Source organism: Marmota marmota, unplaced genomic scaffold (assembly GCF_001458135.2).
Source record: "Marmota marmota marmota unplaced genomic scaffold, marMar, whole genome shotgun sequence".
NCBI classification, from domain to species: domain Eukaryota; kingdom Metazoa; phylum Chordata; class Mammalia; order Rodentia; family Sciuridae; genus Marmota; species Marmota marmota.
In genome coordinates this window covers 14,184,583-14,211,479 of record NW_025999932.1, presented here as the reverse complement: position 1 = coordinate 14,211,479, position 26,897 = coordinate 14,184,583, and the positions used below count along the sequence as shown (strand labels likewise).

General features: G+C 32.9%; 1 protein-coding gene across 1 annotated transcript in view; it reads right to left on the bottom strand.

Moving 5' to 3' along the window:
• Uggt2 (UDP-glucose glycoprotein glucosyltransferase 2) overlaps positions 1–26,897 on the bottom strand; it is a 223,718-nt gene that overhangs the window by 66,831 nt on the left and 129,990 nt on the right. The window contains exons 23-27 of the mRNA XM_048800999.1: positions 16,048–16,254; positions 12,498–12,629; positions 5,868–5,992; positions 5,379–5,474; positions 481–583 (exon numbers count right to left, since the gene is read on the bottom strand). Of these exons, the coding sequence (XP_048656956.1) occupies positions 481–583; positions 5,379–5,474; positions 5,868–5,992; positions 12,498–12,629; positions 16,048–16,254 (663 nt within the window). The remainder of the gene's footprint in view (positions 1–480; positions 584–5,378; positions 5,475–5,867; positions 5,993–12,497; positions 12,630–16,047; positions 16,255–26,897) is intronic.

Here is a 26,897-nt window from a genome sequence, read left to right as displayed (position 1 = left end):
ACTTTTTAGTTTGAGTAAGTCCCATTTGTTGATTCTAGTTATTAACTTTTGTGCTATGGGTGTGGCTATCATGTCACTATGCTGTGTGCTCAAGGAGGCAGAAGAAAGATCTTTCTTCCTCTTAAGGCCACCAATGTGACAGGGTAGTGTCCCATTATAATGATCTTGTTTAACTTCATTTCTTAAAACTTGTATCTACACATATAGTCACACTAGAGAATAGGGCTTGAAATTGAAATAAATTTCATATATTGAAATATGAATTTGACTGAAAAAACAAGTCAATCTAGAGCAACATTTACTCTCCATTCTACTCTAACACCCTGTGCATGCCTCTATCATTTTATTTTCTATGCTAAAATATGACAATCTATTAAAAAGGTGGATAATATAAAAAATTGAGAGCACAAATATTTGATTATACTTATAGACTTGAAAAGATAAATTTCAAATAAAAATATTTAGTCTATATTTTCTTACAGTCAATAACTGTGCCATCTTCTGTGCTTCTCTTGTCAGGGGATCAACAATAGCAATGACATCAAAGACCATATCATTCTCTTGAGGATTTATCTTTATAATGCTAGAAAAATGAAAAAACAAGATAAAAGACTTATACACTTTGTTAATCATGATCTTGGCTATGTGCAGTTTTATGAATTGCTTTTTCATAAGCAATTTTTCATCAATTTTATGAAATTGATGAAAAATAGCTTATTTTAATTATATTAAAATGAGAGTGTCAGAGTCAGACAAAAACTCTTGCTGGATAATTATTGCTAGAAATTAGGGTTATAAATCAGACATCCTAATATTAATATGACTCTCTAACACGTTGCTTACTTAAATTATCTTGTGAAAAACTGTCAAATTACTGTTATACCTGTAGCAGCCCTCAAAAAATTTGAGATGATTTATTATATTTTAAGTATGCATCTGTTTACTGTTGCTTTAAGTTTCCCCCCTAGAAGACTGCTAATTCTGTTAGGTTATAAGTCAGAATTCCTTAGTCTTCATCATCTAATTATGTGAGTCTTGAATCTAGGATTTAAAACAAATTTATGAGCAGAATCCTAAGCCTAATAGTGGATATTGATACTGACCCAAGAATGGAAGTAGAGTGTCTTTTTTTCCAAAGAACATTAACAAGATGCTAATGCCACCTCTACCACATATTTAAGATCATGGATCTCTAAGACACTACTGATAAACTTCATGCCACTAGCCAGGAGAAAAATGTCTGTCAAGTTTATTGATGGCAATAATTATTAAAGTTTAGAGTGGGTGGGGGGCATAGAAATAACAATGAAAATCTGTTTAAGATATGTGGAATTCATCAGCTCTTTTAGATAATTGCATTTGTTATGATGCTATCAATCTATTTATAAAACAGGTAAAGTCTAGTTTAAGAATGTTGTTGAAAACACTGTTCATTATACAGTATCCTTGTCATGAAGACTCCTGGGAGAAATTTCTTTGTCCATCTTCTAATAGTCACATTCTACCTGAACAATGAGTTTATTTTCATCTCATGAGCTTTGGAAACCGTGTAAACTGGCAAGCTCAGAACTAAGTTCTAAGAGGTTTCATGTTGTATACTCCTGTACAACTGTTTGTTATTGCAAACTCCTGGCATGATGGAGTGACAGGTTAGGGTTGCTATTATTGTTTTTGATGAAGATGTTAGAAGACCATAAAATCCATGTCAGGAGGGAAGGAAATAGGGTAATAAAGAGATTCAACAAGATCCTTCATAAAAAAGAAAATATCATTGTACTTTTCAAAACTTTTTCACTTTGTGATTTCAATTTACCTACACCCTTTTCTTTTTAATTTTTTTTAAGTTGTAGATGGACAGCATGCTTTTATTTATTTTTATGTGGTGCTAAGGATTGAACCCAGTGCCTCACACAATGCCAGGCAAGCACTCTGCCACTAAGCTACAGCCCCAGCCTCAATACTCTCTTCTTTTTACATTTGCAAACCTTCTAATTTAAGTTACCTTGTCAAATTTAAATATTTATATTAAAATTTTTAGAATGAATATAATAATCAAACATGTTAACACACAAATAGATTTTTAATACCCGTTTTAACATTTTTTAGTATTATAAAATGCCTCCTTACAAACATAGAAACACAGTGGCAAAGATACAATGCTGTGTTTAAAAAAATGTGTGAACTGCCTAAAAAGCTGTGAGTGTATTTCATGTGATTACAGAAGTAGATACATATGCTCATGAAAAATATTAAGATTTAGACATTAGGAGTTGCTCAAAAACATCTGTGTGAGATAATGAAAGAAAGTTTAGAGGTGAAATGTTGGGTTTTAAAAACCTTAACCTAATGAGTGCATTAATCCCCTGATAGAAATTAACTGGATGGTAACAAGCTGGTAGGGTGTGGCTGGAGGAAGTGGGTCATTGGGGTATATATTTTGCCTTTGGGGGGTATATATTTTGTCATGGTGAGGAGAGCGCTCTCTCTCTCAATCTCCGCTTCTTGAGCCAGTTTCTGCCACCTCACTCTACCATCGCGATGTTCTGTCTTACTTTGGGCCTTAAAGAATAGAGTTGGCCATCTATGGACTAAGTCCTCTGAAACTGGAGTCCCCAAATAAACTCTTACTCTAAATGTTCTTGTCAGGTCTTTTGGCCACAGCAATGAAGAGGCTGACTAAAACGTTCACACATTACTACAGAAATCAGACTGATAATGCATATTCAAATGAAAAGTGACTTGAAGTACTTGTTCACCTCTGGAGTATATTATCCTAATATCAATTTCCAAAGATTCACTGATATTTTCTAAAATTAACCATGTGTGGCTCTATGCAGAAAATTTATAACACAGAATTGAACTTAAGAGTTATAATTTTCCTTGATAGAAAAAAAGCATGTTCATTGTAAAAAATGGTATATCTAGAGAAAATAACTAAATGTGATAATTTCAATATAGTTGGTTGAGTTGAGGTAACCTTTAATAGTATAAAGAAGGCTATGTAGTTACTTTTATAATTAACCAGGCACTCTTATAGAAAATGAGCTTAAAAATGACTAAGGAATCAAATGTGATAATGGTTAAACTGTTTTATTACATCTCACCATTGGAATCTAGCAAAGCAAATCTTTGGACCCTTCATCCACTCAGGAGTTTTCTCATGTGACAACTTGACTCAGCTAACCAGGCTAAACTTCATTTCCCAGAATGTTTCTGGTTTGAATGAGCCATAAGAGAGATGCAAGCAGATTTAGAGGGCCAAGAGGCAGTAGCAGCCACTCTGCATCACACATGTTCGTTTCTGATCTGCTGATTCACCCTGTTGACATGAGGCAGCAGCTGGGTGTACAACTTGTTCAACTTTTCCTGTCCTCTCCCTCCATTCCTCTGATTCCTGGTCAGGCCTGTGGACTTAGCTTTGTGAAATAGGGTTCCCATCTTTGGTAGGATGCCCATTATATACCAAAGTCAGAGGCAACAAGGGCTGACACAGGTTTCCATCTATGCTTTGGAGTTTCAACTTGCTCTGGATTCCCCCGCTTTAGAACCAACTTCCTATCTGCCTGCTCTATGAATTTCAAGTTCTAGTATCAGAAATCAGTAGTCTTGAAGAGACTATTTAACCAGGTCCCACATTTGTGTAAGTCCTTAAAAAAAAAAAAAAGAAAAAAGAAAAAAAAAGATCAAGTCCTACAAATACTTCCTAAACTCATGTGATTATGAATTATCATATTCACACAGATACATACACCCATCTATGTCCACAGTGTTTCTACGGCTGTGAATGAAACCTAATTCTATAATCCAGCATTGCAAATGACTCTCTACTTCTCCTAGAATTCCAACACGAAAAATCCAACAAAGTTTTTGTTTCTTCAACAGATTAATACAGGAGTCCTTCCTTATTTGTTGGGGATTTTTCTAAGAACCTTAGTGGATGCCCAAAAGCTAGTGGTTTTTCCTAGATATGCATATCTATGATAAAATTTAATTTGTAAATTAGGCACAGAGACTAATAATAACCAATAACAAGCTGTAACAATTATAACATACTATAATAAAATTTATGGGAATGTGGTCTTTTTCTCAAAAATAGCTTATTTTGTGGTAACTGTACTACACTCATCAATTTTAGGGCCACATTTGACCTTGGGTAACTGGAACCATGGAAAGTGAAGCAGTGAAAAAGGGGTATGAGCAACTGTGCTTTAGATCATGATATCGTTATGTCTTGCAGACCTGAGTTCCCCATTTCAGGTAGATGCTTATACTTCTTCCATGATCTATTTGTGATTATTTTATGGTTTAACTTTCAAGTTCAATTGTATTCTTTTTAAAATTTCCAATACTTAATTCTATAAAAAATACAAATAACGCCTATAAGTCATTAAATATCTATTATATATAAGGCAGTAGGCCTGCATTTCACAAAATCCTTGAAGGTTACACTTTATGGATTATAAATTAAGATTAACAGATTATGGCTAGTTAAGTAGTAGACTGCTACTCAAATGTTTTCCTTTTAATGACATAAAAGCTCATGTTATATCACATGATCTAAGCCAATCTAGATGAATACATCATGCACATGTAAACACACAGAAAACAACAAAACTGTTTTAAGGCAGTGACCCTTAAACCCACTTAACCAGAGAAGAGTTGTCCCCTCAGAATATGTGTCAATATCGCAGAGCAGTGTTCTGTAGATCACACTCTGGGGCATGCTGTTATAAAATACTTTATTTAGTATTTCATAAGATTATATGTGGTATCTTTGTGCAAGGTGCTTCTACATTTTATTAACTAGAACTCTTTAGTAACTAAGTTTTTTATACATTGAAAGTATAAAGATTATGTATGATTATTTCAAGACATTATAAAAATTGCAAATAATCTTTTTTTAAATATTTTTTTTAGTTGTAGTTGAATACAATACCTCTATTTTATTTATTTATTCTTATGTGGGCTGAGGATCAAACCCAGGGCCTTGCACGTGCTAGGTAAGTGTTCTACCATTGAGCCCCAGCCCCAGCCCCTAAAAATGATCTTAAGCATGAAAAAAGACAATATGTTAGGTATGTCTTTCTTAAAACTTCATATCCTGTATTTCTCATACTTTGTCAGGTAAAACACACAACTAACTGAAATTTAGTTTTTTCTTTTTCTTTTCTGTGCCTTGCACATGTGAGGTAATGGTGATCTACTGCTGAGATACAACCCCAGACCTGAATTTCTTTTCCAGACATTGTCAAATATATTTATCTTCCAACAAAGAATTTTAAATTCTACTTTATATTTTACTGTGTTATGGAAACAAATGGAAATAATAACTGAAAGTAGCATGACAGAAAAAAAAACAGATGATATTACAGTCTTACCTGTGATTCTCTCTAAGAAATGTGACATCATACCTAGATGCCTGCTTAGGCAAAGAGGAAACAAGGGCATCAGCTTTCATAATAAGGTCACTCATGCTAGACAAACAAGACAAAACAATGTATGAAATTTTAAGGAAGTGAAAGTTTCATATTTCATATTATAAAAACACCCCAAGAAAGACTCTATATTGGTACATGGTTACAGCTTCTATGGAAATAGGCTATGTAACCTTTCAGAAAATGGTTAACTTCTGGGAAGGGAGGGATATGCAGGTAAAAAAAAAAAAAAAAAAAGAACAAGATCTTAGGCAAATAAAATAATATCTACAATTGGTGGTGATGAATAATGAATGTTTTATTATTTCTTTATATTTGCTATATTTTTATGTATCTTTTATCTACATATCTGAAATGTTTCCTAATCTTAAAAAATATCAAATGAAAAATGCCAAACCCCAAATGATTACTCTTTTGATTTCAAACACTTACTTTTTGGAGCCAATTTCCATATTTTCAACAAATTCTGTAATTTTCTCTACAAAATTACTAAATGTTATCCTCTCCAACAAGTAAAAGTCTTCTACATAGAAATCTTCATTTAAAGGTCCTAAGAACTTAAAATGAAAGCAGCTAAATTACTGTAAATTTCCTAGAAGGTTACAGTTTAGGAAAACTATTTTCTCCTCAAATAGATATTTCTTTGTTAAGCAAAAATTGATTAGTGATTGAACAGATGATACCAATTATTTCCATCATTTACTAAATCCATTAGGAAATAAAGGAGACAAAAATATTTTTTCACTCTGAATTTTATAAGTAACACTTGCATAAACACCAAAATCATATTTAAAAAGTACCCAATTATTATTATTATTTTGTGTGTGGTACTGGAGATTGAACCCTGGGCCTTGTGCATGCAAGGCAAGCACTCTACCAACTGAGCTATATCCCTAACCCTAAAAAGTACCAAATTATTTCCTTTAGAAAGTTTTACTTTGAAATCATAATGCTTCCAGATATTTAGTTTTTTTCATTATAAATTAGAAAAGCAATCATCAGTATTTTATAAATTTTTAAATTTCAATTTTCTTTTATGTTTATCTATAAATTGAAGTCTATTATGTACATATGAATTAATATGTAAGAAATAAAATAGCCCAAAGAGACAAATCACATGGTTATAACACCAATCCATCTTCAACGGAGAGCTATACAAAATTATTTACAGCATAGCAAAATTACTTTTAAATTGGTTCTTTTTAGTCATATAGGGAAAAAGGATACATTCTGACATATTTATAAAATCATGGAATATAATTTTTTCTAATTCAGTCCCCAATACTTCCCCTTCCTCTTCTCCCTCCCCATTTCCTCACCTCTACTGATTTTCAGCTATTCTTTTTTGTAATTAACATCTTTGGAGATATTCATGAGGGTGAGATTCACCATCACTGTGGTATATTCACATATGTACATAGAAAGTGAAGTCAGATTCATTGTCTTTCCCTATCCCATTCCTCTTAACTTCCCTTCATTACCCTTTGTCTACTCAGTAATACTATTCTTATTATTTTATGCCTTATTTAGATTAGCTTCTGCATATCAGAGAACACATTCTACCTTTGACTCTTTGGGACTGTCCTATTTCATTTGGCATAATAGTCTCCAATTTCATTCATTTACTGGCAAATGTCATAAAGTCATTCTTCTTTATAGTTGAGTAAAACTCCATTGTGTATATATAGCACATTTTCTTCATCCATCTGTTGAAGGGCACCTAGGTTGGCTCCATAGTTTGGCCAGTATGAGCTGTGCTGCTATAAACACTAATATGGCTGCATTGCTCTAACATGCTGATTTAAAATCCTTTGGATATATACCAAGAAGTGGGATACCTGGGTCATATGGTGATCTCAGGCCTAATTTTTTGAGGAATCTCCATAATGCTTTCCATAGTGGTTGAACCAATTTGCATCTTCACCAACTGTTGATGACCAAAAACCATGTAATTCTTGTCTAAGTTTATTTATTTAGTTAATTACATTATTGATTTCTGTATGTTGAACCACCCTTGTATCCCTCCTTGATATTATGCTATCTTGTAGGAGTATATCCTTTCCCCCACATCTCACCAACATTGTTACTTGTATTCTTGATAATTGCCATTCTGACTAGAGTGAGATGAAATCTCAGTGTAGTTTTAATTTGCATTTCTCCAATTGCTAGAGATGTTAACATTTTTCATGTATTTGTTGGCCACTAGTATTTCCTCTTCTGTGAAGTGCCTATTCAGTTCCTTCGCTCATTTAATGATCAGGTTTTTTTGGTGTTAAAATTTTGAGTTTTTTTGGTATCCTGGAGATTAATGCTCTAAGGTGCAGGTTGTAAAGACTTTCTCTCATTTTGTATGTTTTTTTTTCCTGTATGTTTCTCTTTGTTGTGAGGAAGCTTTTAATTTCATGCCATTCTATTTATTAAATTTTGATCTTTAGGAGTCTTTGTAAGGAAGTCAGTGTTGGGCCTACATTTTCTTCTAGAAGGTACAGGGCTCTGGTCTAATTCTTAGGTCTTTAGTCCACCTTGAGTTTTGTGCAGGGTGAGACACACGGGTTCAGTTTCACTCTACTACATATAGATTTCAAGTTTTCCCAGCACTAGTTGTTTAAGAGGCTATGCTTTCTCTTTGGCATCCTTGTCAAATATGAGATAACTATATTTATGTGGGTTACATTATTGATTTCTGTATGTTGAACCACCCTTGCATCCCTCCTTGATCATATTATGCTATCATTTTCATGTGTTTTTATATGAAATTGGCCAATAATTTATTAAGAATTTTTCCATCTATGTTCATCAAAGATACTTGTCTGAAGTTTTCTTTCCATGTCTTCTATTCCACTGGTCTTCATGCCTGCTTTGGTGCCAGTACCATACTGCTTTTGTCATTATAGCTCTGTACTATTTGAGGTATTGTGGTATTGTGATGCACCCTACTTCGCTTTTTTCACCAAGGATTGCTTTGGCTATTCTAGGTCTCTTATTTTTCCAAAAGAATTTCATGAATGCTTTTTCTAGTTTTGTGAAGAATGTCATTAGAATTTTGATGAGAATAGCATTGAATCTGTACACTGCTTTTGGTACTGCAGCCATATTCACAATATTAATATTCTGCGTATGCAAGAACATGGGAAGCCAAAATCTCCTTATATCTTCTTCAAAAATTTCGTTCTTTAACGGTCTATAGTTTTCACTGTAGAGGTCCTTCACCTCTTTGTTAGATTGATTCCCAAGTTTTTGTTTTGTTTTGAGGTCATTGTGAATGGGATAGTTTTCCTATATTCTTTTTCATCAGATTTGCCATTGGAGAATAGGAACACAGTTGATTTATGGGTGTTGACCTTGTAACCTGCTACTTTGCTGAATTCATTTATAAGATCTCCAAGTCTTTTTGGAGTTTTGGGGGGGGGGTCTTCTAAATATAGGATCATGTTGCTGGCAAACAGATAATTTGAATTGTTCTTTTCCTATTTGTATACATTTAATTCCCTCCTCTTGCTTCATTGCTATGGCTAGAGTTTGGAGGAGTATGATGAATATGAGTGGTAAAAGTGGGCCTCTTTGTCTTGTTCCTTTTTTAGAGAAAATGTTTTCAGTTTTTCTGCATACAGAATAATGTTGGTTTTGGGTCTGTCATATAGGATTTACAATGTTAAGCTCTTTTATCCCTATTTTTTTCTTATGTTTTAAACATGAATAAGTGCTGCACTTTGCTGAACGCTCTTTCTGCATCTACTGAGATAACTATGTAATTCTTGTCTAAGTTTATTTATTTAATTACATTGATTTCTGTATGTTGAACCACCCTTGCATCCCTCCTTGGTTATATTATGCTATCATTTTCATGTGTTTTTATATGAAATTGGCCAATAATTTATTAAGAATTTTTGCATCTATGTTCATCGAGGATACTTGTCTGAAGTTTTCTTTCCATGTTGTATCTTTGTCTGGTTTAGCTATCAGGGTGATACTGGCTTCACAGAACGAGTTTGGCACTGTTTCTTCCCTCCCATCCTTTTTAAAATATTTTCAGTTGTAGATGGACACAGTGCCTTTATTTATTTTTATGTGGTGCTGAGGATCAATCCAGTGCTTCACACATGCTAGGCAAGCACTCTACCACTGAGCCACAACCTCAGCCCTCCTTTCCTCTTACAGAATTTGTGAATAATATGGGTTCTTCTTTAAAAGTCTGGTAGAATTTGGCTGAGAACCCATCTAGTCTTGGGCTTTTCTTTGGAAGGCTTTTGATGGCTGCTTCAGTTTCATTACTTGAAACTGAACTGTTTTTCTATATCCTCCTACATCAATCTGGGTAGGTTGTATATCTCTAGGAATTTGTATCTTCAAGATTTTCTAGCTTATTAGAGTATAAATTTGCAAAACAGTTTGATGATCCTCTGAATTTCAGTAGTGTCTGTGGTGATCTTTGCTTCTTCATCTTGGATTTTGATAATTTGAGGTTTTTTCCTCTTTCTTTTGGCTAGTTTGACTATGGGCTTATCAATTTAGTTTATCCTCTCAAAAAAACAACTTTTTGTAAAAAAAAAAAATCACAAGATCAATGAAACAATCTCAATTTTATTGACTTTGCCTACAATTATAATTATTTCTTGTCTTCCACTGATTTTGGTGTTGGTTTGTTCTCTTTCTGTGCCCAAGAGGTATAATGTTAGATTATTTTGTATCTATTCTTTTAATGTATGAGCTCAATGATATATATAAACTTTCCTCTGAGAATCACTTTCATAGTGTTCCAAAGATTTTGATATTTTGCATTCCTATTCTCTTTACTTTGAAGAATTTTTCTTTATTTCAATTTCTTCTACTATCATCATTAAAAAGTGTATTATTTAATATCCAGGAGTTAGTGGTTTCTAGAAGTTTTTTACCTTATGGTTGATTTCTAATTTTATTTCATTATGATCTGATAGAATGCAAGGTATTCTCTGTTCTTTTGTATTTGATAAGATTTGTTCTGTGACATATAATATGGTCTGTTAGAAAATGTTCCATGTGCTACTAAGAAGGCAAATTCAGTCTGATGAATGAAAGTTCTATAGGTGTCTTGTTAATTATATTTTTTAGTTCTATAGAATCTTTAGTTTTTGTTTGGATGATCTACCCAGTGGTAAGAGGCATATTAAAGTCACTCAGTACTATTGTGTTGTGGTCTATTTGATTCTTAATTTTGAGAAGGGTTTGTTTGATGTACGTAGATGCACCATTGTCTGGGGCATGAATATTTTTGATTGCTATTTCTTGTTGTATTCCCTTCAGCAGCATGAAATGTCTTTATCTCTTCTAATTAACTTTGGCTTGAAGTCTACTTTATCTGATATGAGGATAGCAACCATTGCTTGTTTACAAGATCCATGTGAATGGTATGTTTTTCCATCCTTTCACCTTCAGTCTGTGGATGTCTTTGCCTATGAGGCGAGTCTCTTTCAGCATATTTTTTGGGTATTGGTTTTTTTTTTTTTTTTAATCCAACCTGCCAATCTATGTATTTCAATTGAAGAGGTTAGACCACTTACATTCAGTGTTATTACTGAAAGGTTATTTTTATTTCCTGTCATTTTGATTTACTTGTAGTGTTCAATTGAATTTAATTCTTCTTTGATTGACTATTTTTCTGGTGTAGTTCCTCTCTCTGCTGGTTTTCATTTGTATATTGCATTTCTTCTATATGAAATATTTTATTATATTTTGAAGTACAGGCTTTCTAGTTAAGAATTCTTTTAGTTTTTGTTTATCATGAAGGATTTTTACTTCATCTTCAGTTCTGAGGCTTAATTTTGCTGGGTATAGTATTTTTAGTTGACATCCATTATTCAGAATAATATTATTCTAGGACCTCCTAACTTTTAGGGTTTAGGTTAAGAAATCAGTTGAAATCCATATTGTGACCATTTTTCTCTTGCAGTTTTTAAATTTCTATACTTATTCTGTATGTTGAGTATTTTCATAATAATCGTCTTAGAGTGGATCTGTTGTGATTTTTTTTTTTAATACTTCAGAGTTCTATATATGCCTGTATTTGACTCTCTGCTTCATTCTAAAGGTTTGGAAATTTTTCTAATATTTCATTGAAAAGATTGTGCAATCCTTTAGTATTTTAGAGCCTTTATTGATTACGTTGAATCTTAAAATTGTCCTTTTAATGTTATTCCAGATTTATTGAATATTCCACTCATGGTCTCTCAACATTTTTCTTATGGTCAACTTTATTTTCAGGATTATATAATTTGTCTCTGAGGCTTCTATCTTCAAAGCATCTATGGTGATTTCCATTGAACTTTCATTTGGTATATTGATTTCTTTGTTGAGGATTTCTGATTGTTTCTTTTTCAGACTCTATCTCCTAATTAAAGGAATCTTGTATTTTATCTCTGATTTCAATCTGTATGTCTTCTTTTAGCTCATAGAACAATTTAACTATGAACTTTCACAGAAAAAATGCTTGTGATATAGTAAGAGAAAAATGGTGTAAAATTATATATAGATATTAGGACTATAATAATGTATTTAAAAGAACCAAATGTCTATGGTAGAAAAAGCACTGGAATGTAAAACAAGCTCATAATAGTTTTATTACGATGGTGGGAATGATTTTTTTCTGTAGTTTTTTAAAAAAGATTAGGTTAATAAAGACTATATAGCAACTTATTTATACTTCAAAAGTATTTGTCAACTGAAAAACAACTGTAGAGAAAAGATGTAACAATATACTTACTATATCTACTGTAACACAGATTTCTCAATGTTGTAATATATATTGTTTTTCTAATATACTAGAACAAAGTAGGAGCTAGATGCATAAAGAACAGTTCCTTACCTGTATCTATATTCATAAATGGGGGAGTGTTATCATGCATGGAAGAAGAGAGCAAGGAATAGGCAAGGGTCATGCACCCATTTAATTTATACTAACCCCTGACTGATGTGTTCATCATGAATGGCATTTTCTGTGTTACTTCAGGTGTATTGTGACATAAAAACATCTCAGATCCAAGACCTTAGTGTCAATGAAAAATGTGAGCAATTGATTGTTCTACTTACTTTCCCATTGCTGACAATACTTATTTCCCCAGGACGCAATTTTAGCACATCCTGACAGAACAACTGATGAGTTCGGAAAATATTCACTCCAATGGTGTTGTATTTTTTCTCAAAAGCATTCTTATCTATCCCCTACAAGTTAAAAATGATAAAAGTAATAGGACAGTAAACATATATTAATTTTAACAAACCCACTTTTATTAATATTAGTATACATTTGATACTAAATTATCATTTTAAAATTATTTTCTTCTGATACAACATTTCAAAATGAATTCCCTTTTGCCAAGTCAATCATAGTATGTTTAAATTTTGGGGTTTTTTTTTTTAAGAGGGGAAATACTAAAATAAAATGCTAATGACATCAATTTAAATAACTTAACATTAAATAAATGAAGTAGCTGTTAAGTTCTGAATTTAGTACCCCTCATTTTGTTCTAAAAAAAAAATGTCTTAAATAGGGATACCTTATCTTAGTCCATTGTACCAATCCCAAAAGACCAATTTAGTAACAGTGTATGTAAATACTGAAATACTGAAAGTAATCCTTGGTCAGAGTCAAAAAATAATATGAATAGTCACATAAAATCAGCCATAAACAATGTCCTTACACCTTTACATGTGGCACACTTCTATCAAACTTTAATATGTCTATACAAATCACCTGTATACCTTATATTAAGATGTAGATTCTATTTCAATAGACCATGATGGAGCCTTAAACTCTGATTTTTTAGTAAGTTCCTGGGTGACCCTGTAATGATAGAAATGTTCCATTGCATTGTCCAATATGGAATATGGTAGCTGAAGCCACAGACACCATCACTGATTTAGCCCTTGAAATGTGTCATGACTGAGGAACTAAATTTGAATTTAATTTCAGTATAAAACAGCCAATTAGTAGCTACAGCATTGGATAGTGCAATTGTAGAAACTCTCATCTCCAAAATCCCTATTTTAATCATCTTCTCTTTGTCCACAACCTCCAGACATGTCCCATCACCAGACCAATCATTACTCAACTTTTCAGTCCACAAACCCTACCACCTTAGGGTTCATCAAGCCTACCATAGTATAATTTTCCAAGTATATCCCAGAGTCAGTTACTATAACAAAAATTGTCCATGCTTATCTCCGTTTAATGGTTTCTCTCAGTCATATTTACCTGGCAAAGCCTCAAATCTGGTTAAATACAACTCTGCTTACTCTACAACTGGATGCAAACAGTGGAACACAACTGGAGGAAAAACACGCAGCAAATGCTTATCTGTTTATAGTCATCAATCTCAAGTGAACTTTAAGCAGTGACCAGAAATTTTCTTACAATAATGTGCTTATTTCACTTTCTCAGTTTCAGAAAAGAGAATTTGACATTTTTTCCTCTCCCCATAAAACCTCTAACACCTACTATTACCCTAATACTCAGCTAATGACAGGACTTAAAAATGAAAGCAACCAGAAGAGAAATACTTCATTTTGTCACTCAATAAATCTAAACTATATCTGTTAAGCACATATCCTACCTTTCTTCTGCTTAAAATGGATGACTTCTGCTCTTTGGAACGACACACTTGGTCATTTTTTGGATAGACTACTCCCATTAGCACACAAAAGTGTGACATTTCCCAAATTTAGAAATCCTTCCTTCATTTCAAGTTTCATTTGAATACAGTCCTATTTCTGTTCCCCTATGTAGGAAAATACCTTAAAAAGAGCTATCCATGAGAAGGGAAGAATGGGAAGGAGGAGGAGAGGAAAAGGGAAGTACTAGAGAATGAATTAGGGCAAATTATATTCTATGCTATTACAATTATGTCAAAATGCAGCAACCAAACATTAGAAACTAAAGGGGGGGGGGAAATCACACAGTGGAAAATAATACATGTTTTCAAACCTGTCTTAAAAATTACAATGAGAAACTTTGTAGAGTCAAAAATTAATATTTGAAATATACTCATGCCAAAAGAAAAAAATCTTTATGATAAACCATAATAGTAAAGATTCTTTGAATAAATGATATGCTAAAAAATAATCCTAATGTTACATATAACTAAAAAGAATCAAAGAAAGAAAGCTACATATGCTGCCTTTATTTCCTGCCTTCTAATCCTCTCTTAAATCTAATTCAGTTATAAACTTATATACATATAACTCCACTGAAACTGTTCTAATCAGTCACCCATGACCACCTGATCAAATATAATGGTGACAATATGGGGCCTCCATTTAAGAACACTTGGGACACTCGCACTCACTTCCTAGGTAATCTTATCACTTAGCTTTAAATATGATACAATATTGATAAATGTTTTAAAAAATGACATTAAAGCCCTCCATTGAGTTCAATACTCATTTATTCAACTGTCAAAAAATCTCCACTTGAATGTCCAAGAGGCATCTCCAGCTTAACATGTACATAATTTAACTTTTGATCCTGTGTCCAAATGTTCTCATCTAGACTTCCTCATCTCAAAAAAGACACCATTATTAATTCCAGTTGCTCAAGCCCCAAATCCTAGATTACCTTCACATGTCATATACGGTTGGTCAACTAATTCTGTTGATCACAGGGCAAGAAAAGGGCAAGAAATATTATGTATCAATTATCTCATCACCACTACCACTATCATCTATTCTAACACCATTATTATGCACAGATTTCTGCAAGAGTATTGTAATTGTTCATCCTGTTTCTATTCTTGTCTACCTACAATCAAATCTTCACTGGCATCCAGAGTTATCTTTTCAGATTCCTCACCTCTAAGATTTTCCAGTAGCTTTTCAATAAACTCAAAAAAATGTTAATTCCTTATCATAGCCCACAGGTACTTAAAATATCTGGGGCTCTTTGACCTCATGTCTTAATATTCTCCACATGACCATTCCTCTATTCTGGTCAAAACCATCTTCTGCCTACCTCAGACCTGGCATGATTGCTTCTGTCAGGTCCTCAGATGTTCTTGAGCCTGGTACACACTTCTCTCACAGACTTTGACATGATTGATCTCATTTCTTGCAAAACTGCTCAAATTAAAGCTTTTTAGAGACGAATTCCCTGACCACTCCAACTAAAATAGCATTCTCCAAACACATATCTAGTATCACTTATTTTGTCCATCTTTCTCACCTATATGTAAGAGCCACAACAGAGATTATGTCTTTCAGCAAGGATATCACCATTTTCCAGTAGATGACAAAATATTTTTTGAAAGGATAAATCTTTCTTCAAATAGATCATTTTTAGCTTTAGAATTTCCCCATACTGTACCCTTTCAGTGACATACTTGATTATTTACATAATTCTTTAGCCCCGAACTCTTCACTTGAGTACATATTGTAAGAATATCATCGATTTTAAGGATCATGAAATAGTGAAATACATGAAATTTGATTTGTTACGTCTCTCCATGTAGTATTATCATTTATCTTTTCCCTTTACACAAGTAATGTTTATTATTCCCAATTTTTCTTCATATTTTTCCATTAACACATCTACAAGTACACAGTTTTGAATCATCCAACACACTTATTATTTCAAATAGTTACTCACCTCAGTAAGGAATGTTTTAATTTTAATTCCAGAGTAAAGAGCTGTAGCAGTTTCTTCCTTTGCCAGTTTCTTGAGAATGCTCCTCAGAAAGCTGTTTTGCAGTGTAAGGAAAGCTACCAAAATTCCTCTAGAAATCACTGTGTTCTCTTCATTTATTTTTGAGGTAGGATTATAAACAACCCCAAGCCGACTATGAACACTTGTTTTCTGCAAATCACATTTATAGGTTAGGAAGACCAGTATCTTCATGTATCCTTTTATAGTTCAACATATATTTTCTCATCTGTAGTCTGTTCACTACCTTTGACTATCAGTCTTCCTATGATGACTGTACTGAATGTGATAAATCACTAAAACAGCTCGAAAAACAATCATTTTATTAACTCTACTTATTTCACCACTTTGCATAAGAACTTTTTTTTTCTTGAGATACAATAGGATTTATTTTTTTTCACGTTTATAGCAGCTTTATTCATAACAAAGCAACAAGATGTCTTTCAATGGGTGAATGGATAAAAAAACTGATACATTCATACAATGGAAGACTATTCAATGAAACAAGAAATGATCTATCAAGCCACAAACAGATATGGAACAACCTTAAAAGGATATTGCTAAGTGAAAAATGCTAACCTGGAAAGGCTATGTGCTGTATGATTTCAAATATATGACAGTCCAAAAAGGGAAAATTTATGAAGTCAGTTAAAAATATCTGTATTTGCCAGGAGGGCAAGGTAAGGGTGATAAGCTAGGAAGGAAAGAGCAGGTGGAGCATAGGAGATTTTTAGGACAGTGAATCTCTTCTGTATGATACATAGTGATATATAAATACATACATACACACATATACACGTGTGTGTATGTGTACACATATACACGTGTGTGTATGTGTACACATATACACGTGTGTGTATGTGTACACATATACACGTATATATGTACACATATACACGTATATATGTACATATATATACATATATACATATATGTATATATACGTATATACATATATGTATATATATGTATATATATGTTATATTCAAAACCCACAGAATAACACAAAAAGAAAAATCTTAATCTAAGTAATAAAGTATCAATCTTCATTAATCAGTTTTTCCAAATGGATCAAAATAATAAAATTGATTAATGAATATTGATACTTTAACAAATGGATTATACTAATACAAGATGTACCCAAGCCAGGAAGCTGTAGCAAGGGGATCAGGCCTGTGGAAACACTTTGTACTTTCTGATCAATTTTTCTGTAAACCTAAAACTAAAAAACACTATACTACTTTTTTAAAAATGTGAAATACTGGGGCTGTGGTTGTGGCTCAGCGGTAGAGTGCCTGTCTACCACGTGCAAGGCCCTGGGTTCAATCCTCAGCACCACGTATAAATAAATAAATAATAAAGGTATTGTATCCAACTACAACTAAAAAATAAATATTAAAAAAAATGTGAAATACTCGCATTTTATATCTACCACAGCTCTTTTTAATAATCAGACTTGAATAATCAAGGAACTACACTCATATTCCCCTTAAATCTTTTCTTCATTGTGTCTCAGACTACTGTCTGAGAAAAAGAATGCTGGGGATGCTGCCCTTATCACACAGATATAGTTGTTTGCTTAGTCTCTTTTTTCAAGTTTTAAATCTTCCTCTAGCTCTTCTTCCAGCCATTTTCTAAGGATAATATACTGTGTGATGACCTGATGGTGTGTCTCTGGCCTTTCCAGTTCTATCCAGAATTCAAAAGTTAAGATATGCTATGAAATTAAGACACTTTTGGCAGGCTGAAGTTTGTGAGTGTAACTACTCATGTAAACTCCCAACTCTTTTCTACAGCTACCTTGAAAGCACAAATTTATTAGAATATGATGTTTGGCCAACAGCCTAGATTCTTTTGTGGAGTAAAAGAGTGAGGTCGGTTGGTAGTTTTGACTTTTTTCAACGTGAAGACTTGTGGTCAATACAACATTTAAATTTTTTGTGTGGTGAAACAATACACATAAAATATGCAAAAAATAGAACTTGAATTACACCATCATAAAACTACCACCTAATGAATAAAGCATTGTCAAAACCCTAAGACACGCCTTAGATTCCATCATTACACCATTTCTCTTTTCTGAAGACAACCACTATCCTGTCATACATGCTAACATTCTTGCTATTCTTCATAATTTATTCCCCAAGTTTGCATCATAAACATGTAATCAATTTTGAAACTCATCTAAATAGAATTTATAAAGTATGTAATATTTTGTTCTCTTCCTGCTCAATATATGCGAGTCATCAATATTGTTTTCTGCTGCTGTACTTATTTTTGGTATTTGCAGAATTCCATGGTATAAATATAGTCTTTACTGTTGCTGGACATTTGAGCATCTTCCAATTTAGAGCACTACAAATAGAATATGGATAGCCTTAATTTTAGAAGTGAAGTTTTCAAAACAGTTGTAGTTTCCACTCTCACTAGTAACATGTAAGTGTTCCAATGCCTCACAGACTCATTTGTATTGCCAAAGTTTCTAATTTCAATTATTTTGATGCTTAGGTAAAGATATCTCATCAGTGCTTTAACTTGTTTTTCCCTCATCACTAATAATATCAAACATCCTTTAATATGTTTATTGGTTCTTTTCTGATTTGGTCAATATTTTGCCAGTTTTTATTGGATTTTTTCTCCCTAACATGCAGCAGTTTGACTTTTAAATATTCAGTGCTTTTGATCACAGATATCTTCTTCCATTCTGTGGGTTATTTTGTACTCCATGGGTGGTGTATTTTGACAAAAGATAGTGCCTTAGTGTATACTAGTTCAATTTACTGATATTTAAACTGATAGCTACTGGGTTGTGTGTCCTGTTTAAGAACTATTTCCCTACTATTAAGTCATAAATACACATTATCTTCAAAATAATTTATTGTTTTGCATTTTACATTTAGATCTTATAGATTCCATTTGGAATCGTTTTTTGTGTAGATTTCAAAGGTGGGTTTCAAAGACCACCTTTAGTGTTCTACAAGGCTAACATCATCATAAACTAAATGTGAATATATATGCATGGCTCTGTTTTTTTCTATCGATCTATTTTTCTGTCCACAAGAGCAAACTGTATTCAATTATATAGTTCCATAGGTCTTGTGAAGTAATTATCCCTCCTTTTGCTAAAGGAGTATTTTAGCTAACATAGGTCCTCTGAATCTCTTCAAGTTTGCAAATCAGCTTGACAATTTCCATACTGCAGAGATTCCTACTGGCATAGCTATAAAGCCATATATCAATTATAGGAAAAGTGGCATCTTTACAATATTGAGACTTTCAATGAAAGATTATGGCAAATCACCCATTAATGTAGAAATTCATTTTTTTTCTTTCAAAAGGTTTTAACATACTTCAATAAAACCATTTATTCCTAATATTTGATATTTTATACCACTGTAAATAGTATCTTTATTTAACTTGTACTTGTTTGTTGCCATTCAGAATTTTTTAATGCATATTTACTTATTTTATTTTTTAATTTTTTACTTACATATGACAGAAGAATGCGTTACAATTCTTATTACACACCTAGAGCACAATTTTTGTATCTCTGATTGTATACACATTATATTCACACCAATTCGTGTCTTCTTACATGTACTTTAGATAATAATGTCCATCACTAATTCTTGTATACTGAGCTGGTACAGCACTACTAAGTTAAATTGAAAAATTCTAATACTTTTTACAAAAGTATATGCATTTTCTGTGTAAAAATTTACAAAAAATGAACTTTCTTAGGATTTTCATACTGTTTATTACTTAAAGATTTTTTTAATCTATGGTCATGAAAAGAAGTGCTTTAACCTTCCATTCTTTATTGTCCTTTTAGGCATTTTGTTTGAAGCAGTGCTAGCTAGTAGAAGTAGGTGTGTTAGATTGATGTTTGGTACAATTCACTACTATTATCATATGGGAGTTTTCTGCTTTGGAACACTTAAATTACAGATTACATTTTTTTGATAATGTATCTTTTGATTAGTTTAATCAGGTGTCTTATTAACTACTATAGTCTTGTAAAGGAGAAAATTTTGCCTTGGTGAATTTTAACTGCTCCATGTTTGTCTTACTTTTCTTGACTTTTAGCTATTTATCTATACTTATTTATTTAGAATAATGACAGTGGAATGCATTACAATTCTTATTACACATATATACCACAATTTTTTGTATCTCTGTTTGTATATAAAGTATGTTGACACCCAATTCGTGTCTTCATATATGTAATTTGGATAATGATGTCTATCACATTCCACCATCTTTTTATTTTACAGGAGTTTAAGTTGCTGTTGCGTTTTAAAAAATTTAAGATCAGTGCTTAATTTGTTTCATCCTCTTTTTCAAATGCAGACAACAGATTTATATATTCACCCAGGTTTAATGTCATTTAAAGTATCACTGATTTCAAAATATTTTTAAATGTGCATTTTTTATGCACAGGTAGTTTAGAAATATTTGATTTCTAAAAACAGATATATTCCAATTTTTTTGGCTACTGATCTCCGATTATACTGAGAATATACTTACTATAATTTCAATCCTTTAAAATTAAGATTTGCTTTATAGCCCAGGGTCTACAAATGTTTTTTAAATGTTACATTTTTGCTTTATAAGAATATAGACTGCATTTCTTACATTATCACTATCCATTATGTCAACTTTGACAATTCTGTCATTCTTCTACATGCCCTATTGATTTTGTATACTTGTTCAACTTGTTACCTAAAGAGGTATAATAAAATTTCATGACTTAGGCTGGGGATCTGGCTCAAGCGGTAACACGCTCGCCTGGCATGCACGGGGCGCTGGGTTCGATCCTCAGCACTACATAAAGATGTTGTGTCCACTGAAAACTGAAAAATATTAAAAAATTCTCTCTTTAAAAAAAAAAAAAAATTCATGACTCATGGGTTTGTCCGATTCTCAATGAGATTTGGTCAAGTTTTACTTTATATTCTTTGAGCCTAGGTTAAGATGTAAATTATTTCGCTGAAAATGCTTTTTTATAGGAAAAAAATTATGCAGAAAATACACATTACATTCCAGCCACTGAAATGACTTGGATTCAATAAGACCCTATTAATAACAAGTACTATTAGTGCCTAGATCTGGTTTTCTAACTTCCATTTCCACTAAAAGGAGTCAATTCTGGAAAGGGGATAATCGTAGATCATGGCAAGGAGTACCACAAGGTAAGAAAGGGAAAACTTTTTAGAAAGCAAGAAAAGTGTCCAGAGATTATTTTGGGGAGTTGGTGTTAAAAGGACATAGGAATCAGCTTAAAGGGTCTTGCTAGTCAAAGTAGGCTCTGTAGTTATCAAAAAGAACAATGTAAGTGAATGACTGAAGTACATTGAAAAAAAATTCCATGAACCAAATGATACTTGAAAATTAAAAAAAATTATTTCTCATCAATACAAGAAATAACTACACCACTCTTTCTCTGAAAACTGGTTACTCAATATAAAGAATTTCCCAAGTTCTCAGGAAGAATTTCATCATTTTTGGTTGATGAAGGAAAGAAAAATAATTTCAGAATACCAGCTAATAAAAGTAGAATACTATTTCTTTAGTAATAAAAAGAAAATAATACATTCAGGAATGTTCTGTCAATACATCCCAAAAGCCTTAAAAGTTTGTGGGCAAGATGTTATTCACTTGGTATAAAAATAGTACTTGGTAGATTAATTCTTATGTGAAGAAGGAAAAAACACATTTACATGGTAGGGACATGCTATATCCACTTTGCACTTTAAATGTACCACTTATAACATGACTTTTAAAAATATATATATATTTTTTCAGTTGTTGATGGACCTTTATTCATTTATTTACATGTAGTGCAGAGAATTGAACCCAGTGCTTCACACATGTGAGGCAAGCACTTTACCACTGAGTCACAACCCCAGCCCACATGGTTTCTTAATGTGATGCTGCATGAAGAACACAGCATCACTCATGTCTTCTTGCCAAAAATGTTGAGGCTGAATCTGTGCTAACAAAAAATAATTTCCAGTATAGAGGAAATGTAGGTTTATTAGAACTACTTGAAATAATATAAGGAAATAATCAGAAAAATGAGAATGTGAGATTTTTCTACAATGACTTTGGTCTTTTTTCCCCTTTAATCAGTGGAAAAAGTGGTAAGATTGTTCTGCAATAAAAATCAAATGAAATGTACTAATGACATGCACTGTTAGAAAACTGGATCCTGGCTTAAAAGGGAAAAAAAATTCTTAACCAGGGGAAATTGTTTTAAATTTCTTCTTTTTGTCTACTTCCAAGAGTAAATTTACTGAAGATTTAGTACTAACAATATTATAGTGGTATTGGGGTTATATAGAAGAATATGCTTATTCTTTAGAAAATGCATGAAGTACTAAGAGATGATATATGCTAATTTCTATAAATTAAAAATGGTCTAGACTATCACCTCCCCCATCTCTCCAGATAGATTAAACAAATAAGGCAAGATATTAATTCTTAAGTCTAGGTGTTAGGTATATCAGTGTCCATTATATTAGTTTTTTAAATTTTGTATACTAGTGAAAGAAAACATGGCCTCTATAAACTGCACTCAAGATATCAAAAGAAGAGTCTCAAATGAGAAAAGCATAAATTAAAAATAAGTTGTTTGAAATAAAAATGAAAGTCAAAAATAGCACTAGAAAGAGTAAAAATAAGACCTATACCCCAAATAAGTCAGTTAATAAACTAGTGCATGAGCAGTAGCCTGCAACTATAATCCATAGATCAAATCTTGCTTGCAGCCTGTTTATTTTTTTGGTACTGGGGATTGAAACCAGGGGCACTTAACCACTGAGCCATATTCCTAGCACCCTCCCCACCTTTTTGAGACAGGATCTCACTAGGTTGCTTAGGGTCTTGCCAGGTTGCTGAAGCTGTTTTCAAACTTGCAATCCTCCTACCTCAGCCTCCTGAGTTGCTGGGATTATAGATGTGTGCCACTGCACCTGGCTTGGAGCCTGTTTTAAGTGGTCCTCTAGTCAACATGTTATAATTTAAAGGGTTGTTAAAAGTAAAGAGTAGTATGTGATGAAGGCTACATATAGCATGCAAAACTGAAAACCTTTATAACCTGGCCTTTGAAGAGTTTGTTGACCTCTAATCTGGATGACAAGTAAGAATCTTTATTTCAGAGTGCAGAAGAAATGACAAGATGAAAAGCATACGAAATATTTTTCAATTTTATTTAAAAATAAAATTGAAAAAATAATTATAAAAGTAAAGTTAGGGGAAAACTTGTTTGCTGCTGCAAATGAGAAAGGCTGTGTATTTTTTGAAAAAAACAAAAACTATCAATACTTAGAAATACTATTTCCTTTAATTTGAAAGGGGAAAAAAAACCTACATAAAAGTATTCAGATTTCTCTATAATAAAAATAGAAAAGATCAGGGCTGAGGTTGTGGCTCAGAAGTAGATCGCTCCCATAGCATGCCTGAGGCACTGGGTTAGATTCTTAGCACCACATAAAAATATTGTGTCCACCTATAACTAAAAAAATATTTAAAAAACTAGAAAAGATCAATAAAGCAATTTCTACTTGGTTTTGAGGAAAAATATTCTGATCAATAACTAGAAAGCAACAATGAACATATTCACACTTAAAAGGCCAGAAAATATGCACTCTCAATAAATTATTTCAAAAAATATAACTGATGGCTCCAACAAAAAATTTACTTTCATAAAAATAAAGTTGTAGTATTACAAGGTATGAACAAAAAAATTAGTAAAAAACAGTTAAATTTGTAGTTTCTTATAAAGGCTATTGGGGGAAGTCTGGTGGACATTCTCTCTAGTAGAACAATCTTATAATTGGTAAAAAATGTTAAGAAAACAATCATTAAAATCTCTGGAAGTTGTTCTCAATGGCATAAAGCTTATAAAGAAAAATGTTTTCAGGAAAACACACTAAATCTCACAAACAACATAAGAATCTGTGGCCTTTGAGCCACAACTGGCTTCCATCCTTTCCACCTCTGAGTTCCAAGTTACAGAGTTCAGCTTCAAGTGTAGGGGCTCCCTTTGTTTTCAACTCCCAGTTTAGAATTATGCTCCATCCCAAAGGATAGGACAGGTCTATGTTGCATAAACTCTTTACTTGAGGCAGTCCAGGTTAAGAGTGCTAGAGCTCCCTTCCCCCTACTTGCTCCCTCTTGCTGGGCAGAACCTCTGTACCAAGCATAGCCCACTGAATACAATAGGATTTCAATTGCCTCAGCACCAGCTCACTCATAGGGTAGAGGTCCCCACGCAAAGAGGGGCAAAAAAAGTTAACTAGCTATTACAATTCCCTTACTAATGTCCACTCATAGATCAAGGGCATTATGGAAGAAAAAGGCTGCCATTCCTGACTCAGTCTCATTGCAATGTTACAGATGTTCTATCTGAGGAAAGAGAAGGACCCAAGGACAGAGTTCTATAGCTCTGACAATAGCTATTTTGATTATAGTGTAAAGCAGTTTATACCTAAGGGGCACTGTCAAAAATAATTGAGATCTTAGTGGAAAGCAATTAAGAAGATGCTAGAAGGTACATGATACTAGTAGCAAGTAAAATGGCAGAGTAATCAGATTTTAGTAGAGAATTACAGAAAGAAATAGTAAAAAACTGTTCTGGTATCACTCATTCCTGAAGGTATAGAAGACTGCAATATATTCTATATTGTCTCCACTCAAGAGAAATCAGAACAGGGAATGAGGCAGATTTGAAAGCATTCCCTAAATCACAAAAAAATATGAAAAGAGCAGAAGCCATTACTGGTTTAAGGGACTTAAGCAAAACCTCTGAATAAACACTACTGAACAAAAAGCTACTCTGACTCTGGGTAACTCCTAGATAATCAGGCTTAAAAATACCACTAAACTTATTATGTGAAGTCTGGAAGCCTGTGTTCATGCCAAAGGCCGAAGCTTCCTAGGAGTGATTAGAAAAGTAAATTCTAAGATACTATTCCAAGGGTAAACAAAGACCAAAAGCAATCACAAAATCCTTGAACTGAAACAAGTCTTCAAGTCACATACACACTCAATGGTAAAGGGTTATAGTAACTAGGTGTGGGGACTTAAGCACAACCTGTGAAAAGTATCACAAATTATATATAATTATATGTGTGTATACACACACACACACACTTACAAAATAAACAGAATTAAAACTTTAAAAATGACAAAAGGAATTTTATAAGTCTGATAGTTCTAATATAGATAAGTATTTTTTTAAAAAAATATTTACTTTTTAGGTGTAGATGGACACAACACAATGCCTTTATTTTTATGTGGTGCTGAGGATCGAACCTGGGTCCCGCCCATGCTAGGTGAGCGCTCTACCACTGAGCCACAATCCCAGCCCAAATACAGAAGTATTTTTAACTGTAAAATTCTCATGGTGATTTCAGTGATAAGATGTTGCAAACAATACAAGCTGAGATACAAGAATATTAATCTACCAAGTGCTCCTATGATTTGATGATAAAACCTTGACACCTATAAGCCTGATATGATTTGGCACCTCAATTTTGTTACCTTATTTCTTGTCATCCCTCCTTACTCACTGTGTTCTATCTGCATGCTTTACCATCTTCCTACACTTATGTTCTTGCATTAGGACCCTTGCAAAGACAAGGCTCTCTACCGAGAATATACTTCTCCTTGGAATTTAAATAGTTAATTCTTTCAATTCCTTTAAGTCATTGCTTAAATATCGCCATCTCACTGAGGCCTATTCTGCCAATTTTATGTAAAATTGTCATTAGTCTGCAACCTGGTTCTGGACTGATTTTCTCCTTTCCATAGTACTTCCCAGCTTCTAACATCTAACTCAGCTTATTATATCTATTAGAGAGTATCTGCTTGATTACCCACCCCACCTCTGTTAGAATTTAAGCTGCACAAGGACACAGTCTTAGTTTTGTATACTAATTATATCCCCAGTAACTAACTAAGTTGAATATTTACTAGATAAATGAATGTGCTATTAAATTTAGTACCACATATGCTAAAGACACTTGTTCAGATGCAAACAATGTATTCAGAAGAGAGGAAATATAATTGGCCAATCAATGAAATGCTCTGTGCCACTAGTTATAAAGTAAACACAATTAAGAAGCTATCTAGGGGGCTGGGGATGTGGCTCACGCGGTAGCGCGCTCGCCTGGCATGCGTGCGGCCCGGGTTCGATCCTCAGTACCACATACAAACAAAGATGTTGTGTCCGCCAATAACTAAAAATAAATAAATAAATAAATATTAAAGTTCTCTCTCCTCTCTTTAAAAAAAAAAAAAAAAAGAAGCTATCTAGGGGCTGGGGTTATAACTCTGTGGTAGAGTGCTCGCCTAGCATATGTGAGGCACTGGGTTTGATCCTCAGCACCACACAAAAATAAAGGTATCGTGTCCATCTATAACGGAAAAAAAAAAAAAAAAATAGAAGCTATCAATGTTTTAAATTGGTAGAAAAAATTAGATAACAAAAATAAAGACTTAACACTGTGATGTCATAGCTGCTCTAAAACTGGAAATTAGCCACTTTAAAAGGACATTTGTTAAGAATTATTGAATATCTAAAAATGTTAACTACCCTTAGATTCAGGATGTTGAATGGGGGCAACATCTTTTTAGGACACTGATTTTTAGTACCCTATTCTAAGAACTAATAAAAATACAGGAAAGTAATATATTCAAAGTTATTTATGACAGATTATCTATAGTAGCAAAAAACTTAAACCACCTGAATTTTCACTGTTATTATATAATTCCACATGGATAATTATGCA